Raw genomic sequence first — 20,563 nt, 5'->3', positions numbered from 1 at the left:
ACAGAAGTAGATTGCCCCATCTTCCTTCCAAGGAGTGGCTGGTGGGTTTGAACCGCCTGCCTTCTGGTGAGCAGTCAAGTGCCTTAGGCACTACGCTACAAGAGCTTCTAAGTAGATGGCTTTAGCAAACAGAAATTTATTCTCTACAGATTAGGATCTGGAAGTTTGGATTCAGGGTTCTAGCTCTAGGGGAAGGCTTTCTCTCTCTGTTGGCTCACAGTTTAGAAGGAAGGTCCTTGTCTCTTTTCTACACAGTGGACCTGGCATTCCTTGGAGATCTCCATGTGTCTTGGCCTTCCCCTGGATCTAGGAGCTGAGAACAGCACAGTGACCCTATGTCCAATGGACATACTCCACTCCCAGCTTTTCTCTCTTGGTGGTACTGGGGTCTTTCCTTCTTAGTTCCCTTCTGTCTGTTTTCGTTTCTTATAAGATAAAAGGTGATGCAGGCTACAACCCAGGGAACTCCCCTTATATCAAATAAGGGCTGTGACATGGTTAAGGGTGTTGCATCCCACCCTAATCTCCTTATATCAGGTCAGGGTTGATCACATCAGATTATGTCATGTAATCATGGGATTACATAATTTCATAACTACCAAACCATTGAGAATCATGGCCCAGGCCAGTTGACACATACTTTGGAACACATAATTCAATCCAGGACAGTAAGTTGCCATGAGCTGGAACTGATTTGACAGCAACCCACAACAACAATTTTTCTTAAACACTACTGTCACTTCCCCATGATATTATCTGGTATATAGGCAGTCCCTGGATTATGAATGAGATCTATTCCTAAGTGTGTCTTTAAGTCCAGTTTGTAGGTAAGTTGGGACAGGTGCATATGATTCTTATTTAGGTTTATTTTAGTGCAAGGAGGAGCTCTGGTGGTACAGTTGGTAAAGGATTCAGTTGCTAAACAAAAGGTCAGTGGTTGCAAATGCTCCACATGAGAAAGATGTGGCAGTCTGCTTCTGTAAAGATTTACAACTTTGGAAGGGAGGTTCTTCTCTGTTACATCGGGTCACTATAAGTCAGAATGGACTTGATGGCAGTGGGTTTGGTTTGGTTTTGATTAGTACAAGAGAAGGCTCAAAGCTTTCAGTTAAAATCTGTGCTTGCAGCAAGTGAAGGTGATTGTGATGAAGAATTTGTTTTGAGTAGGGGTTGGTTCAGTCTTTTTAAAGTGAGGGCAAATTTATATAACATTAAAGGGCAAGTAGGAGTTGTCTATAAGTAGGATGTTTTTAACCCAGAAATGTACTGCAGTGTGGTTTCTGAGAATGTACAATCATATCTTCAGCACTTCCCTTGGTCCACAAAGAATACTGTGCTGTTCAGGTGTGCCTCCGCCAAAGTTAAGGGAATACTGAGTTATATTTACTCCAGGGTAGAAAGGTAACATTCAGATATGGGAACAATAACCCCCTTAAAGTCAGATCAGTACCTTTCAGTTCTCTTTTGTATTTTCTGTAACGACTGAGATGGACTGGTGAAATGATCATCATCATGTTAGATTCAGAATGGCAGACCTCACTGAAACTAGCACCTTCATGCAGGGGTTAGCAAACATTGTTTCTAAATGTTTCAGGCTTTTAGGCCAGAAGGTCTTTGGGGTTTCTGCTGTAACTAGTTAACTCTGCTTTGAAGTGTAACAGTAACCATTGATAGTAAAATGAAGTAGCATAGCTGTGTTCCAATAAAATGTTGTATAAGGACACTGAAATTTGAATTTTATGTGATTATTATGTAAAATAGTACTCTTCTTTTGAATTTTGCAACCATTTAAAAATATAAATGCAGGAAGTGACCCAGATTTGGCCTGCTAGCTACAATTTGCTACCCCCATGCCTTAGCACAGTGCAAATGGTTCACATGCTCAGCTGCCAACTGAAAGGTTGGAGATTTGAGTTAACCAAGAGATCTCTCTCAAGAAAGGCCTGGCAATCTACTTCATTGAAATGCCTATTCACTTTTAGCCAAGCTCTGTGGCTTCTATATAAAGCCTGAGTAGTTAGGCCCCCTACTTACAGAGCTCAGTGGGAGGAAGTATTCTATACCACAAATGAGAACCACTTCTTTGCTGGCTTACAAGATATACACTACTGACACCCATAATCTGTACAGAAGCCTATGGACTTGTGGTAGTTAAGGTTGTATGTCAACTTGTCTGGTCCTGGTTTTGAGTGTTTGGGCAGCTGGTGGTAGTTATTCCCCATGATGAGCTCCATGATGGAATATGCATTGAGCGGCTGAGTAGCTGCTTTAAGGATGTGGTCTGCTTCCTGAATATAAGGAAAAGCTTTGAGAATGGTCTACAGTTTTTTGGTACACTTGAACTCATAATTCTTCTGGTTTTCAGTCATTGGTATTCAGTGTGTCAAATCTATTCTTTAAATGGTCCCTAAATTTAGGAGGGATATATTCAGGGTCCTATATTGACTCTCATGGAGTTGCCTTGATTGTCTTCAACTTCAAGTTGAATTTATATATGAGCAGTTGATGGTCTGTTCCACAATCAGCTCCTGGCCTTATTTTGGCTAAAGATATTGAGCTTTTCCATTGCCTCTTGCCACAAATGTAGTCAGTCTGATTCCTGTGTACTCCATCTGGTGATGTCTATGTGTATAGCCGCCGTTTGTGTTGTTGAAATAAGTCATTGGTCTTGCAAAATTCTCTCATGTAGTCTCCAGCATTATTTCTGTCACCAAGGCCAAATTTTCCAACTAGTGGTAATTTTTCTTTGTTTCCAACTTTTGCATTCTAGTCACCAGTGATAATTAACACATCTTGATTGCATGTTTGGTCAATTTCAGACTGCAGAACTTGATAAAAATCTTCAATTTCTTCATTTTTGCCTTTGGTGATTGGATGTAAATTTGAGTAATAGTAATATTAACTGGTTTTCCTTGTAGGCTTATAGATATTATCCTATCACTGATAGCGTTGTACTTCAGGACAGATCTTTTTTTTTTTTTAATTGTGATTTGGGTGAAAATTTACAGAGCAAATTCAGCTCTTTAAATTCTTTCTCCCATGATTGTTTTCTCCAATGAGTATATCTACCTCAGGTAAATGTTCAACTCACATGCCTGTCTTTTGTTTGGCTGGAAGCCACAGGTGTGGGTTTAATTCCAGACCTGAAGGGCAGCTAGGAGCTGTAGTCTCAGGCTCTATCGGACCAGCAAACCTGGTCCCCCCTTTTTTTCCCCCAAATGATTTTGAGTTTTGTTCCACATTGTTCTCCCTCTCTATCCAGGATCTCCTACATAGATCCCCCTCTGAGTGGTTGACAGTGGTAGCCGGGCCTCATCTAGTTCTTCTGGTGTCATAGTCATATAGACTGCAGATTGCATGGTGTACCAGTTGCAAGGACTAATTGTTTCCATGAAGTTTTAGTTTTCTTCATTCTTCTTTGCTCGGGATGAGGAAAGACCCATCGTTGCATCTAGATGGCAGCTTCCAAGCTTTTAAGATCCCAGTCGTTACTCACCAAAGTAGGAGGTGGAACAATGTTTTGTGTAGTATGTTATGCCAACTGAGCTTGATGTTCCCTGCGACTATGGGCAGAACAGATCTTGAAACATCCTTTTTGATGATGAATGCCATGCCATTCTTCTTCAAACTGTCATTCCCAGCATAGTAGATCATGTGGTCCATGTGGTCATCTGATTCAAAATGGCCAAAACCAGTCCATTTCAGCTCACTAATGCCTAGGATATCAATCTTTATATGTTCCATTTAATTTTTGACAACTTACAATTTTGTTAGATTCCTACTTCGTACATTCCATGTTCCAATTATTAATGAATGTTTGCAGCTGTTTCTCCTCAAATTGAGTCATACTATGTCAACAAATAGAGATCCTGAAAGGTTTATTTTATCCATATAATTAAGGTTGGTACTACTCTGATGATGCAGCTTTTTTTTTTTTTTTTAATTGTGATTTGGGTGGAAGGTTACAGAGAAAATTCACTTTCTGTACAGCAGTTCACATGCACTTTTGTCTCATGACATTGACTACAATTTACCCCAATGCAACAGCTCCCCTCCCACTTCCTCCCAATAGTTAACTCTTCCCTGTGTCCATCCCTCCATGCACTCCTGCCCCCTAAGCTGTCTCCCTGTGCATACACAGCCCTTCTATTCTCCCATGATTGTTCCCTCCAAAGGAAGGTGTCTACGTAATGTAAATGTTCAGCTCATATGCCTGTCTTTTGTTTGGCTGGAAGCCACAGGTGTGGGTTCATTTCCAGACTTGAAGGTCAGCTAAGCTAGGGGACATAGTCTCAGTGGTTCCACCAAGCTCTATCAGACTATCAAACCTTGTCCCTCCCTCCCTTTTTTTTCCCTAAATGATTTTGAATTTTGTTCCACATTGTTCTCCCTCTCTATTCAGGATCTCCTACATAGATCCTCTTCTGAGTGGTTGACGGTGGTAGCCAGGCACCATCTAATTCTTCTGATCTCATAGTTGTATAGGCTTCCAATTGCATGGTGTATTAGTTGCCAGGACTAATTGTTTCCATGAATCTTTGTTTTTCTTCATTCTTCTTTGCTCTGGATGAGGAGAGACCCATCGTTACACCTAGATGGCTGCTTGCAAGCTTTTAAGATCCCAGTCACTACTCGCCAAAGTAGGAATTGGAACGTTTTGTGTAGTATGTTATGCCAATTGAGCTTGATGTCCCCTGAGAACTATGGCACTGATCCCACCAGTTCAACTACTTGGTCTCTCTGGGTAACTGACTGTGATTAAGAAGTGACTGCAATCTTGCCCCTTGTCAGCTCTACTATACACCAGGGAATTCTTACAGATAATACTAATACACTTATAGGGTCGTTGTCTGCCAACCCTATACATGGTCTTGGGTACACTCCCTGGTACATAGACATACCCAATAGTTCAGCCTGTCCACCCTGATGATGCAGCTCTTTCCCACTTGTATTTTGAGTGCCTTTGGACCTAAGGGGGTTGGTGTTCCTGCACTGTATCAGATAGTGTTTCAGGGCTATTCATAAAGTTGCCTCTTAATGAATTGGGCAGTGTTACTCTGCTATTCATAAGGCTTTCCATGGCCAATTCTCTGAGAAGTGGATGGGCTCTTCTTTCTTCTTAGTCTGTCTCAGGAAGAAGGAAGAGTTCATCTACTTCTCAAAGAATTGGCCAGGGAAAACCTTATGAATATTCATCTCATATACTTGTCTGTTATTTGGCTGGAAGCCATAGGAGTGAGTTCAATTCCAGACCTGAAGGGTGGCTAGGGGCCATGGTCTCGTGGGTTCTACCATGCTCTATTAAACAAGCAAACTTTTTTTTTTTCTTTCATGATATTGAGTTTCATTCTACATTATTCTCCCACTCTATCCCTGGTCTTCTGCACCAATCCCCATCTGAGTGGTTGATAGTGCTGGCCAGGCACCATCTAGTTCTTCTGGTCTCATGATCGTATAGGCTGAGGATCACATGGTCTACCAATCCCTTGGTCTGATTTTCTCTGTGTGTCTTTTCTTTTCTTCATTCTTTGTTCTGATGAGGAGAGACCCATCATTGCATCTAGATGGCCACTTGCAAGCTTTTAAGATCCCAGTAGCTAGTCATCAGTGTAGGATGAAGAACAATGTTTTTGTATAGTATGTTATACCAGTTGAGCTTGATATATGTCCCCTGCAACCACGGTCCTGAGCCCAGAGGTCCAACTACTCGCTCTCTCCAGGTAACTGACTATAGCCTAGAAGTCACCTCAGCCTTGCCCTTGTCAGCTCTACTATACACCTGGACATTCTTACAGCACATACAAATACGTGTGTAGAAACAATGTCTGCTAACTCTATACATGGCCATGAGCACACTACCCCCTGCCTAGACATACCTGATTGTTCAGCCTGTCCACACATCTATCGACCTGTAGATCTAGGCTTGCCATCACTGACAACATAGTACTATACATGCAAAAGGGTTCATCTTTGTTGTCTGTACCTTCCACATACCTCTCTATGTCTTCCTTTTTCTCAATGCCACTGTGTTGATCACTCACATTTGGTACATTATCCTTTCCTTTACCCATATCAATACTTTGTTTGCCTGTCTTTATATGCAGAACTTTTGCTTTCAAAAAGTATTAGCAAATAACTAACAAACTAGTTGTTGTCCAGTTAGTTCTGATTCATGGTGATCCCACAGGGTACTGGCTAAGACCACCGACTCTGGAGCAAGAATTGGGCAAGTTTCCTAACCTTTCTGTGTCTATTTTCTCATCTGCATCATAGGACTTGTGAAGATTAAAAGTCAATATACTTAAAGCCCTTAGAACAGTTTCTGGCAGACAGAAAGCATTCCATGACAATGATTGTTATAGTCATTAAGGATAGAGATAGAAAGAATTTGGAAAATGGTCAGCCTAGCAGCAGATAACATCAAGGTAGCAAATAGTTGTTGGACATTCAGTTGCTCTGGCAATCTTTCTGAGAAACCTCTGATCTGTGACCTTTAGAATTACTTTTCTTCTCATCACAGCCACATAGGACCTTTGGATGCAGTTGACATAAACCAAAAACCAAACTCACTACCATTGAGTCACATACGACTCATATCAACCCCTACTTGGGTTTCTGAGGCAGTATCACTACGGAAGTAGATCACCCAGTCTTCCTTCCAAGGCATGGCTCGTGGGTTTGATCCACCAGCCTTCTGTTTAGCAGTCAAATGCCTTAGGCACTATGCTACCAGAGCTCCACAGTTGACATAGAATTCCTTAAACACTATCATACAGTTAGCAGGTGATCTGGATTTTGTCCTTCTATTATCCATGTACCTGGACTTTCAATGCCTTTATTCTGCTCATAACCTTTGAATTTGTTTCCCTGGCATAAGACATTCCAGGACTTTGAATGCATAGTGGTTGGTTGATATTTTCCAATAATGTCAGGACCTCTTGTAATGTATGGCTGCATAGGTTGTACACTGTCTAGCTGCAGTGAGCCACCATTTGCTTCAGAACTAGACACTAAATAGTACAGTCTCAAATCTAAGACATTTTACAACCTGAAATTATTCACAAGAACATGCATATGCATGTAGGCATACTTGAAATAGAGTGATGTTTAAGGTAATTTTATACCTCACCAGAAAAAAAAAAAAAAAGTTTTCCACTGTTAACCACTCCTTATATGCAGAGTAATATGACTGCCATGAAATGGAAAAATATTTAAGTATTAAAAAGCTGAACTGAAAGACAAAATCCCCTGATGGCTGGGTTATGGAAGACAAGATTTACCTCATGATAGGCTGATTGTATGTGTAGGTGCAGCAGATGATGGAAAGGTTTCTTGGAATTGAGGAAGGAGCCCTTAAACCCCAATTTAAAAAAAAAATTCCCATGGACTGAATTGATACCTGAAATTCCACCTTTAAAAATTAATCCCTTTCTCTCGTATCTATACCATGTATTACATACACTTGCCTTAGATAGGGGGTTATGTTTATGCTCATTAGTCACTTACCCTGTAGAATGAATGAATAAACCACACTTGCTGATAAGAGATTTCATGAGAGGAAGGTAGGGAGAAATTAACTGCACTGAACTGTTTAAAGGGGAGTGTACTCCTTGGGAGGTGCAAATGGTTAACATGCTGAGCTACTAGCCAAGAGGTTGGAGATTTCAGTCCATCTAGCGGCACCTTGGAAGAAAGGCTTGGCAATCTATTTCTAAAAAAATCAGTCACTAAAGACCCCTATGAAGCACAATTCTACTCTGACACACATGGGATTCCCATGAGTTGGAGTCAACTCAGCAACAACTGGTACCAGTACTATGTAGGGAGAAGGATCTGACAGTGAGGTCAAAGTCAACTGCAAAGAGCAACACTAACCATTCAAAGTTTAGCAAAGGCTAGCCTTTACCCTCAAGACTTTTGTTTAGATTAGCCAAAGATTCAAGAACTGGCAGGACTTGTTTACTTGAGATTTGTATTTCCTTAGCTTGTTCTTAAAAGTTAAATAAAACCTTTCCCTCTCTGACTGGAATAGACAGAGTTGATGTTACATTTGTTTTTCCCTTTAGGCAGAAAAACCTTCCATAATGCCTGGCCTACTGTAGACATCCAATAAGTGCCTGGAGCAAAATACAATTCATTACCTCCACCTTGTTTTTGTAGGAAGATATTAAAATATATTTGGAAACAAATTTTAGGAAATTACTAAGTTCCTCTTTGGATAAATGTTGTTGTTGTGTGCCATTGAATCAATTCCGGCTCCTAGTAATCCCATGTGACAGAGTAGACTTGCCCTGCAGGATTTTCTAGGCTGTAATCTTCACAAAAACTGGTCTTTGTCCTGTGGAGCTGCTGGGTAGGTTTGAACCATCAACCTCTTGGTTAGCAGCTGAACCAGTGTGCCTTTCTTCGGATAAATAGGCTTCCCAAATGTTATTGACTATGGCTGACTCCAAAGCTGTTGTCACTCCTGACAGCACCTTGGCCCCCTTACTTCTCCCTCAGAACTTATGGTTATTCTGTTGCAGCACCAGCAGTTATAGATATGCTCAAACAAAAATTAAGGTTCTAAAGCTAATCATTTTTGTCAAGAATATTTATTATCTCATTTCAGAAAGTGGATGTCACCAGCAGGGCTGTGATGGAAATCATGACTAAAACAATTGAATACCTTCAACCCAATCCAGGTAAGAGATCATCCTATGCATCTGGAGTGTCCCTCCAAGATAACTTTGAGTTTCTTCTTGGTAGAAATTTTAGACTGAGTATGCTTCCCCTTCATCATTCTACTTTTCTAGAAGTTTAGTGACTTAATGTTTTGACTGTTTATTGGGAAGGGACTTTTTTAAGGCTCACATTGAAGTAACTGGAAGATTCTGTGGTTTTACCCGACTGTGATGTGAACAGCACTGTGTGGACAGGTTGGGTGATACATAATGTCATGGTAGCTGCAAGCTGTTATTAATCGAATTTGTATTTTCAAGACAATGAGAAGAAAAAGAAAGGAAAATTTTAAGACAAAATGATTCCAAGAAGGTGTGGAAAAGTAGGAGGTTGAACAGTTTTATGAAATAGAGAATTTGTGCTCAAACAGCAGCATTGAGGTCTTTGGAGGGTTGCCCTTACTTCTACTTCTTCTCCAAGCACATCAAGATCAGCATTTGTTCCAGCTAACCTGTTAAACTCCAGGAGAAAAGAATTGTAACAGAGGCAATAGAGTCATATCTTGAAAAGAGAGCCAGGCAGAATTGTGTGAACTCTGTAGACACCAGGTGCAACAGAGCATAGCAGACTATATCATACATAGGTCTCTTCAGTATTCTTCCTTTATGTCAGTTCCTATTGCATAGTGTAGAAACTTAAAGCAAGGCTAATGTACTTAAGTGAAATATATGAGGATTTGGCAAGCTGCTTACCTTTGAGACTAATTTCGTTGCAAGTTTCGGGTTGATATTCTCTGGTGGTCCTAGGGATGATGGCTCAGGAAACTGAGTTACCCCCAAAAGTACTTTTGAGTACTGTGGGCATTAGTGGGCAAAAGATAAGAAAAGAGGAGCGTGTGTGATAACAGGAACTTGGACAAGTAGAGTAGTAAGCACTAACTCTGCTGCCTTCTGCAGCTACTATACCTTTCATTCAGCCTCTACCTAGAACAGTGCAGCTGTTGTTTTTATGATGAACAAAATGTGTGGGAAAGCATTCTTCACTTTTATTTCCTTCTTAAGATACATTAGATAAAGGGACTATGTGAGAGAGTAAAACATACAAGTAAATATGGTAAACTGTGTTTTTGTTGTTAGCTGCCAGCATGAGTCTACTCTAATTCCTGGCAGTCTTAGGGACAACTGAACTAAACTAACATTTCTCAGTTCATCACTCCACAGTTGTCAACATGTTTGAGCCCATTGTCATTGCTACTCTGCCGGTTTGTCTCACCAAGGGACTCCTTTGCCCTAGCCAGGCCTCTGCTTCACCAAACATGATGTTAATCTCTACCAGTTGATCCATCTTGATAACATTTCCAAAGTAAGTGAGTGGGATGATGTTCATTTGTGATCCATAAGCTTTTCATTGTCTGAATTTTAGAAATAGATTGCCTAGACTGCCTTAGTCTAGAACCATCACTTTATCATATCAACAATGGTGACTCTGCTGGTATTTGAAATACTGGTGGCATAGCATCATACCATTATAGCAACATATAAGCCACTACAATATGACAAACTGATAGGTCGGTGTTGGATGTTAAGTTATGGGAACCAGGAATTTACCTGCAGTATGGGAACCAGGAATTTACCTGCAGTATACCAGATAAGTTTTCAAATGGCTAGCTAATTAGGGAAAGAAAAGCAAAAATCAGACTTCTAATTTTTTTCATGACCTTTCCATTCAATAGAGTCTCTTAGATACATATCTTTTCCTTAATATTTAAACAACTGTAATAGGTCGAGTTCTGGAAAAAGGGTGTCCTCCCTCACCACACATACAAAAAAATAATTGTATCTGAATGAGAAATGTTTTTCTTTGTATAGAACCTTGAAGTACTCTGTGATTTCGAATTTATAAGTGAATTGCACTGGTAACTGATTGCTATAAGGCTAAGATAAATATAAGGGAGGGAAAGAGAAACACAATATTTATTGATCATTGCTGATGTTAGATGGATCTTGGCTGAAAGCAAAGAATACCAGAAAGAAGGTTACGTGTGTTTTATTGACTATGCTAAAGCATTCAGCTGTGTAGATCATAAACAATTATGGATATCATTGAGAAAAATAAGAATTCTATATATTTAGGTATCTTCAATGAATTGAGAGACAGATCAAGGAAAACACAGAGAAAACCCTAGTACAATTTCAGAAGATAATACAGGAACAAAATGACAAAATAAATGAAAAACTAGAAATAATACAAAATCTACACACAGAAATCCAGAAGATTGATACTAAATTTTCAAAAATAAATAAGACATTGAATGGGCAAAGGAGCAGAATTGAATCAATGGAAGACAGAATTAGAGAGATTAAAGGCAAATACCTGAACACTTCTTTGGAAAGGGATAAATCAGAAAAAAGAGCAAAACAAAATGAAGAAAGCCTAAGGTTCATGTGGGATACCATCAAAAGGAATAACCTACGTGTAATTGGAATTCCAGAACAGGAAGACACAAATAAAACCACAGAGAAAATTGTCAAAGATTTGTCGGAAGAGAATATTCCTGTTATGATGAAAGATGAGAATATATGCATTCAGGAAGTCCAATGACCCCAAACAGGATAGACTTCAAAAGAAAATCACCCAGACATATCATCATCAAACTTACCAAAACCAAAGACAAAGAAAGAATCATGAGAGCAGCATGGGAAAAACGAAAAGTTACCTACAAGGGGCAACCAATAAGACTAAGCTCGGATTTCTCGGCAGAAACCACACAGGTGAGAAGACAATGGGATGGTATATATAAAACCCTGAAAGACAAAAATTTCCAACCAAGAATTATGTACTCAGCAAAATTGTCCCTCAAATATAATGGTGAAATTAGGACATTTCCAGATAAGTATAAATTAAGGGAATTTGTTAAAAAACAAGATCAACCTTAACAAGAGATGCTAAAGGGAGTCCTTTGGACAGAGAAGCAACACCAGCCAGCAACAACTGACCATTAACACACATGATGATAAAACCCAGAAACCAACCCCAGGTATGGAAGAAGTATCCAAAGTAAATAAGCCTGCAGGATTGTAAAAAGGGAAGCAGAGACATCAATTGACAAATGAGGACAAGTACAGACCAAAAAGAGGGGAAATGCCGTGTAGTTACAAAACTTCTAGATGGTAGGGAAGTCAAGACAACTACAAGATAGAATGGACTATTCTAAACTTGGGAAGAAAACTATAAATCACAGGGTAACCTCAAAGAAAAATGATAAACCTTCACATCAAAAAAGAGCTAGCATAAATACTCAGCAAATACTAAAACAATAGCAACGAAGGAAGTGATAACACGATTCAGAAACAAAATGAGCTCAGCATAGAAAATTATATGGAACAAAGAAATTGACACCACAAAAAAGCACATAACAAAAATGACAGCAACAAATTCATATTTGCTGATAATTACCCACCAGCCACTCCTTGGAAGGAAGGTTGGGAAATCCTACTTCCGTAGTGATACTGCCTTGGAAACCCAAGGAGGGGTCACTATGAGTCGGGGCCGACTTGACGGCACATAACAACAACAACAACACATATCTGGCAAGGGACTTATCTCTAAGATTTATAGCAGAAGAATGGAAGACCAAACTATGGTACATACACATAATGGAATGCTATGCAGCACTAACGAATAATGTATAGTCTGCAAAAACACCACAAAATATGGATGAACTTGGAGGACATTATGCTGAGTGAAATAAGGCAATCACAGAAGGACAAATGTATATTAGTTTGTTGTTGTGGAGGGTCAAGGAAAGGTTTATATATGGAGGGAAACTTTCTTTGTTGGTTGCCAGGGGTGGGAGAGGAGGGGAGGGAACACTGGAAAAAAAAAAAAAAAAGCATTGGCCCATGCCACTTAGTTTTGTGTATTTCACTGTACATAAATTATATTTCAATAAAATGCATTAAAAAAATAAGAATTCTAGAACACTTAATTGTGCTCAAGAGGAACCTGTACATAGACTAGGAGGCTGTTGTTCAAACAGAACAGGGGTCTACCGCATGGTTTAAAATCAGAAAGGATGTGCATCACGGGTATATCCTTTCACCATATTTCAATCTGTATGCTGAGTAAATAATCCAAGAAACTGGACTATGTGAAGAAGAATGGAGCATCAGGATTGGAAGAAGAATCATTAACAACCTGCAATGTGCAGAGGACATAACTTTGGTTGCTGAAAGTGAAGATGACTTGAAGCACTTACTGATGAAGGTACAGTATGGAATACCTGAACATAAAGAGAACAAAAAACCTCAGAACTTGACCAGTAAGCAGGATCATGAGAAATGGAGAAACGATTGAAGTTGTCAAAGATTTCATGTTACTTGGATCCACAATCAACACCCATGGAAGCGGCAGTCAAGAAATCAGACATCGTATTTTACTCGGCAAATTTGCTGCAAAAGACCTCTTTAAATTGCTAAAGAGCAAAGATGTTTCTTTGAAGACTAAGGTATACCTAATCCAAGCCATGGTATTTTCAGTCATCTCATATGCATGTGAAAGCTGGACAATGAATAAGGAAGACTGAAGAAGAGTTGATGCTTTTGAGTAGGCGAAGAATACTGAAAGTATTGGCAAAGAATACTGAAAGTACCATGGACTGCCAGAACTAACAAATTTGTCCTGGAAGAAGTGCAGCTGGAATATTCTTTGGAAGTGAGAATGGCCAGACTTTGTCTCACCTACTTTCGTCATGTTGTTAGAAGGGACCATTCCCTATAGAAGGATATCATGCTTGGTAAAATGGAGGGTCAGTGACAGAGGGGAAGGCCCTCAACAAGATGGATTGACACAGTGCCTGCAATGATGGGCTAAGGTATAGCAAGGGTTTTGATGACCAGGCAGTGTTTCATTCTGTTGTACATATGGTGACTGTTAGTTGGAAGTAACTCGATGGTGCCTAACAGCAACAACAATACATTTTTTGATGCCTTCAAATTATGATGTTAGTGAAGAATATTGAATATACCATGGGTTGCCAGAAGAACAGACAGTATGTCTTGAAAGAAGTACAGTCAGAATGCTTCTTAAAAGCAAGGATGGCAAAACTTCATCTCATGTACTTTGGAATTGTTATACAAAGAGACCGGTTCCTGGAGAAGGATATCATGATAAGTGAAGTAGAGGGCTGGCAAAAAAGAGGTATGGGAACTTGACAGAAAGGGTAGGGGCACAGCATCCTCTGACCTCCTCTAACTTCACAAGGGGGAGAGAAAGTCACCATCAGCAGCCCAAGACTGATTCCTATGAGGTGAAGCTCAGACATACTACCCCCCTGCAACCTTTTTTTCCAATTCTGTCATCAACTGTCCCTTCCAGGACACATTCTACTTCTCTGCTGGGTTTGATAATTTGTTGCAATGGCCACACAGAGCTCATAGACAATATTCATAATTATGGAGTTTAAAGGGAAGTAACAGGTTACAGTTCAGGTTCAGGAACACTCAGGATACAATCTTCGATCAGGACAACCTCCCCTTGGCCATGCCCCCAGGCATGCCTCTTTGGCTCTCGGCCTCCTGGCCTGGATTTTGCCTAGCTCAGGCATGTGTTACAAAACTCTTTTTGCTCTTCTGATAGGTGCCCTGACTCCACCCACAAGATTCCTGCCCGAAGGCACTAGATTTCTTGCTCTGTGGACCAGCAAGCCTGCCACTCTATCTTGTGTTGGTCTTTTGATTCTGCTGAATCTGCTACCACCATTATTCTGCCCTCATCTCACACAGGGATCTCAGGTCCAAGGACATGCTCCACTCCTGGCTCTTCTCTGTCTTGAGTGTAGGAAGATCCCCGTTTTCACCTCTGGGATAGCTCCTTTTAAGCCTAGAGAATGGCAAAAATGACCAATCCCCACATTAGGGTTCCATATACCATATTTGTACAGTCCCACCCCCACAAGGGTGCTGTGTACCTTATTTACATTATTAGCAAACTATCCACTCCCCTTAGTGGGCCACAAGCACCTCACATCGGCATAGTCCTACCCAGTCATTTCATTGGAGTCACAAAGACCATGGCTGAAGAGCCATACTAAGTATTTCACTGTATCACAACCCTTAATTAGATGCATTGACACAGTGACAGCAATAATGGGCTTGTACATAGCAATGATTTTGAGAATGGCACAGGACCAGGCAGTATTTTGTTCTATTCTACATGAGGTCAGTATGAGTTTGAACTGACTTGACAGCACCTAACAGCAATAACAATGTGTTTTAAATGCAGTGCTACATACACGTGCTGTTTGTTTTTAAAAGTCACCTTTTAAACATAAAACATAGTCAAACAATTCATAGTATGGAGAAGCGACTAAAAGTCCATTGTAACACTAGTTCTCTAGGGACCTCTGTATCTCTGAGTATAATCAAATTATGTTCTGTGGCAGGTAGGTGTGGTGGCTTGAATAGTACCCCCTCCCCCGCCTGAAAAGAATCACATCCAACCAGAACCTCAGAATGTGACCTTCTTTGGAGATAGGGTCTTGGTAGATATATTTAATTAATGATCTTAAGAAGAATCATTCCCAGAGTTAGCATGGGCCCTAGATCCTTTCAAGAAGAGAAGAAGACATAGAGACACCCAGAGAAGGCCATGAGAAGATAGTGGCAGAGATTGGAGCTATGCTGCCAGGGAGCTCTGTTAGCATAGTGGCTAAGACACTTGCCTGCTAACCAGATGGCTGGCGGTTCAAACCCACCAGCCACTCCTCGGAAGGAAGGTTGGGCAATCCTACTTCCGTAGTGATACTGCCTCGGAAACCCAAGGAGGGTTCGCTATGAGTCGGGGCCGACTCGACGGCAAAACAACAACAACAACAACAGCCACAAGCCAAGGATCTCCAGAAAGAGGCAAGGAAGAATTTTCCCTGAGAGCCTCCAAAAGGAACCAACACCGCCAACACCCTGCTTTTGGACCTGCGGCCTCCTGAACTGTGAGAGAATAAATTTCTGTTGTTTTAAGCAACTCAAACCCAAATCCACTGCCATTAAGTCAATTCCAACTCATAGTTACCCCCATCAGATTTCCTAGATTATGTATCTTTATGGAAGTAGGTGCCTCATCTTCCTCCTATGGAGTGGCTGGCAGGTTCAAACTGCCTACTTTTTGGTTAACAGCCCAGTGCCTTAATTACAGTGTCACTAGAACTCCTTTTAAACCACACAGTTGCTACTAATTTATTATGGCAACCTTCGGAAACAATACATAGTCCAGAGAGCTTAAGAAACTTTCTCAAAATTACACACCTAGGAGAAGATGAAGCTGGATTTGAACCCAAAGTCCGTGGACTTTCCATTGAGCAGTCCCACCTGTGAGAAGAGTGGGTTCAATTTTATTTAGGTATATAATTATCTGAGAGCTCTGGTGGTGTAATGCCTAAGGCATCTGACTGCTAACCAAAAGGCTGGTGGTTCAAAAACACCAGCCAATCCTCAGAAGGAAGACTGGGCAATCTCCTTCCATAGAGATACTGCCTCAGAAACCCAATGAGGGGTTGCTATGAGTCGGAATTGAATCAACAGTGAGTTTGGTGTTTTGTTTTTTTTTTTTAAATAATTATCTAGTTGGAATTGAGTCAGTCCTGACTCGTGACAACCCCATGTGTGTCAGACTAGAACTGTACTCTGTATTACTCAGTGGCTGATTTTTCAGAAGTAACTCACCAGGCCTTTTTGCCCATGTACCTCTGGGTGTAATTGAAATTTCAGCCTTTCAGTTAGGAGCCAAGTGCATTAACTGCATGACTTAGGGAATCCTTCTTATCTGTAAAAAGGTAAATAGTGCTTAACCTGCAGGGGTTGTTGTAAGTATTTTGTTGTTAGGTTCCAAGGAGTTGATTCCTACCCATAGTGACTTTATGAACAGAGTAGGACTGCTCCATAGGGTTTTCTAGGCTGTAATCTTTATAGGAGCAGGTGACCAAGTCTTTCTCCCAAGGAGCCACTGGATAGGTTCAAACTGCCAACCTTTAGGTTAGCAACTGAGCACTTAACTATTGTGCCACAGGGCTTCTGTTGTAAGTATAGATCCTTCATTGTCAGAGTGTACACAGCAGAAATTCTGAAAGGAAACAGATTGTGAGATTGAGGCTTATTTTTAACTTTAATAAAAAAAAAATTATAGAAAGTAATAGGAGGAGGTTTTAATCTTTAGCAATGACACATTTTTAATTGAATGTGCTAACTGGCTTCCAACATAATAGTTTTTTTTTTTTTTTTGACGGTTTGAGAATTGAGTGGACATTTGCCCTAAGGAGAACAAAAAGTAGGCAATCCCAAACAGTTACATAGGGGCAGGCGCATACACATAAACATACACATACACATAAGTGTTTCACGTAAAAGAGACCAGAACAAAATTAAAGTTCCTGTAATCACTCCAGAGAATTTAGACAATCTGCATTTAATTTGTTTTTGGTAGGATATTTTTTCCTCCATGAATTTCTCACCCTGAGAGCAGACACTGGCTATAGAACTGTTGAAATACAGATGGTCAGGTATACTTACTACTTAGAACCCAGTTGTCCTTGAGAAAAGGAGCTCTGGTGGCACAGTAGATAAGGCACTTGGCTGCTAACCAGAAGGTCAGTGGATCAAACCCACCAGCCGCTTCATGGAAGGACGATGGGGAGATCTACTTCCATAAAGATTGACAGCCTTGGGAACCCAGTGGGGGTCTCTATGAGTCAGAATTGACTCGATGGCAGTGAATTTGGTGTTTTTTGTTTTGTCCTTGAGAAAGGGGGTACAGGAGTCCAGCAAACACCCATAGGTACTCAGTCCATGGCATTAGAGACCAGAGAGAATATTCCCAAACTCATGCACTTTGCTAAATACTGTGACCACTTGGCCCCTCAGTGACCCCAGGAGTTAGGCTGACCAGTGTGGACTGCTGGATTCTAGTCTTGAATAAGTAGGATCTGATTTGGGTCAGGACAAGGACTGGTGCCAGGTAACAAATTTACATGCATAGGCCATGGAATCAGTGGAAATGAATGTTTGAGGATACCTATGAGGGTAACACTGTAGGGTGCTGCTGCCTTTCCCATATTGTGGTTGTAGACTGTATACATCTTTTATATTCTTGAAGCTCTGTTCCTATTGAAATGATGACCAAAAAGATTTTATTTTCAAGAATTCTTGGAAAAGTTCTGTGAATGCCCCACATCTACTGTTGTCCACCTCCAGAGTGATATTTTAAGAAAGTAAATCTGAGCAAACCATTCTTGTGTATAAAATCTTTTAGAGTTTTTCGGTACTTTTAGGATTAAGTCTAAAAATCTCAGCATGGCCTGAAGGGACATTGCTGCAGGTTAGCCTGCCCTTTTCCCTTCACTTTGCTAGGCTAACACCTATAGCTCCCTCCGGTCCATAATAAAGGTCACTCAGAAGACATTCTAGGCCCTAGACTGCATCTGGTTCCTCTATAAACTTCCCTCTCATAATTCCAGGTGCTTTTCATTGTCACACATATCATTTGCTTCTGCCTCCCTGGCACCCAGTTTAGTGCCAGACAGCTGGTGGAACTTGGATATTTGAATAAATGAATTATGAAGCACAGTTGACAGTGAGTGACTAATATGATAAAACTGCTGTCATACAAAGGAGAGGAAAAATAGCTCTTCTTTCCCCATGAACCATTAGATCTGCCCATATAGCCAATGGTTATTAAATATGACTATTGTAATTTTATGCAAACAACAATTCTGGGTACTTTGGGGTAGAAATAGGACCAAGATTGGGTCCCTGCCCTTTGGGAACTTAAAGCCTAGCAGCATATTATACATATTAAGGAGAGTGGCTCAGAGGGCTTCACAGCTAATTCTTTCTAGAAGTTCCAGCTAATGATGAGGTAGGAAATGGTGAATCAGGTCACAGGCCTGAAGGTCTCCCTGAGAAAGTAGAAATTTTGAGAACATAGAACGGAGAGCTGTAAAGTCTTTCCATTTTGACTATGAAATTATTCTGACAGGAAAAGAATTAACTGGTGTAATTTTCCAAGCTGCTTAGATAAAAAATAATGCAAACATGAAAAATACTGTTCACAAATTCCATTCTTCTGGGTGTGAGCCCCCATTCTCATGGAACCTAAGAGTGAAGTTCATTAGAGAAAATAATAAATTAGTTTTCCTATTTGATTATTCTCATGCCTTATTGGGGAAGAATATGGCACTAAATTGGGGTTTTCTGATAGAAATATGATGCAAGCCACATGTGTGACTGAATTTTCTAGTAACCATATAAAAAAAAGTAAAAATAAAGGTAAAATTGACTTTTTTTTCTTTTATTTTTACTGTAAAACTTGATTCCTATAATTTAACCCAGTATCACCAAAATAGCAATTAGTATTAAAAATTATAATATGATATGTGTAGGGAATTGCTTTTATATGGCCTTTCTAGCCATAGTTTTCTAACTCAAAATGGTTAAGCTACACTCGTGCAAGGGACTGATCAGTTTACTGTGCAAATTGAGTGACTTGAAGAGCAGCTAAGGGAGTGGTCAGTTCATGGTCCTGATGGGAGGGCCATGCCTTGAAATTAACAAGGTATTTGCTTATATAAAAGCCAATCTCAGAGGTTGAGGAGGATCTCACTACCATGAGGAAAAGTCTACATTGAAGTATGTCATTTGGACCTGGTATCTCTGCACTGAGAACCTCCTAGACCCAGAAGGGAGACCTGTAACACTGAAGACAGCATGAGAGGTTGAGAGACAGTGCTGGTGGGCCTGTCAGCCCTCAGAACAAACTGGCTGTGATGGGCTTGTCCACCTGCAGAGACAGAGTTGAGCATCTTTGGGCAGGAGGCTTGCCAGTGGAGCTAAAAGAGCTGTAACTCTTACCTGTGCAGGAGGGCAAAGGACTGAGTGTGCCTGTTCAGGGATTGTACACCTCCCTACCACCACAGTGGACAGCATGCACTTGGGTAGTGTGGCAACAGGAAAGCCCTGCATTCCTGGGTAGCATGGCAGGAGCCAGCAGCAGAGAGGCAGGCCCAGCAGCAGAGGGACCCTGAGCAGAGTGGTGGTAGCTAGAGGCAGCAGTGGCAAACATAGTGTCTGACCTGAACCACTGTGCTTCAGCTCAGTGACATAAGAATACATATGGGGAGGGCTGTAAGATGGCGGAATAGGGAAAAAGACTACAAAGACCCTCTTCAACAAAGAAAAGAGGAACAAATTAACACAGACACAGAAGATAATCCTGGACCCCTGAGCCTTGAAGGGAAGGATGTAGAAGTGGTCTAAACCCCAACTAGCAGAAGAATTTGCATGAAAATACCAAAAAAGGAGACATATGCAGCTGTGGTCTGGTGGCAATCCTGAGAGATCCTGATGGCACAGCACAGACAGCTTGGAGAGTGCCGAGTGGTGGTGGGACCTAGAATTAACCTAAAAATCAGCACTGCTAGCCAGGGACTGCACGGATGACTGCTCTGGTGGCTAGGGAATAAAAGGAGAAGCACCAGCGAAGAGAAAGGTGGGCTGAGCTATGGATTTTTGCCTGTCCAGAGGGCGCAGCCATTTTGAATGTTTATAAGTGGCTTGACCATTTTGGATGTTTAAAGAGACAGTGCTCTCCCAGATGCCAGGGGCTTAAGAACGGGTTCTGCTTGCCAGTAACCCAAAGGGCACTCTGGACCTGGATGACTGAAAAGGTACAACATTCCCCTTGTTACTCTTATACCCCACACCCGTTGGTGAATGGAGGTGTGGCCATGCCACACTCCCACCCACTCTCTGGGCCCACAGGAACTCCATCCCAGTCTGCGTGCTCAGGCAGAGGCAGAACCTGGGTGCCCTGCCCTTCCCTCTCCCAATTTTTTTCTATTTTTCTTTTTTTTTTT

The 20,563-nt window shown here is 40.9% G+C and overlaps 1 protein-coding gene across 1 annotated transcript in view; it reads left to right on the top strand.

Annotated features, from left to right (window-relative positions):
* SH3GL2 (SH3 domain containing GRB2 like 2, endophilin A1) overlaps positions 1-20,563 on the top strand; it is an 89,170-nt gene that overhangs the window by 10,225 nt on the left and 58,382 nt on the right. Inside the window, exon 2 of the mRNA XM_007954239.2 lies at positions 8,612-8,684. Coding sequence (XP_007952430.1) covers positions 8,612-8,684 — 73 coding nt within the window. The remainder of the gene's footprint in view (positions 1-8,611; positions 8,685-20,563) is intronic.

The sequence above is a fragment of the Orycteropus afer genome, unplaced genomic scaffold (assembly GCF_000298275.1).
Source record: "Orycteropus afer afer isolate SDZICR_OR568_19922 unplaced genomic scaffold, OryAfe1.0 scaffold00450, whole genome shotgun sequence".
Taxonomy (NCBI): Eukaryota; Metazoa; Chordata; class Mammalia; order Tubulidentata; family Orycteropodidae; genus Orycteropus; species Orycteropus afer.
This window is presented reverse-complemented; position numbering and strand designations above follow the sequence as displayed.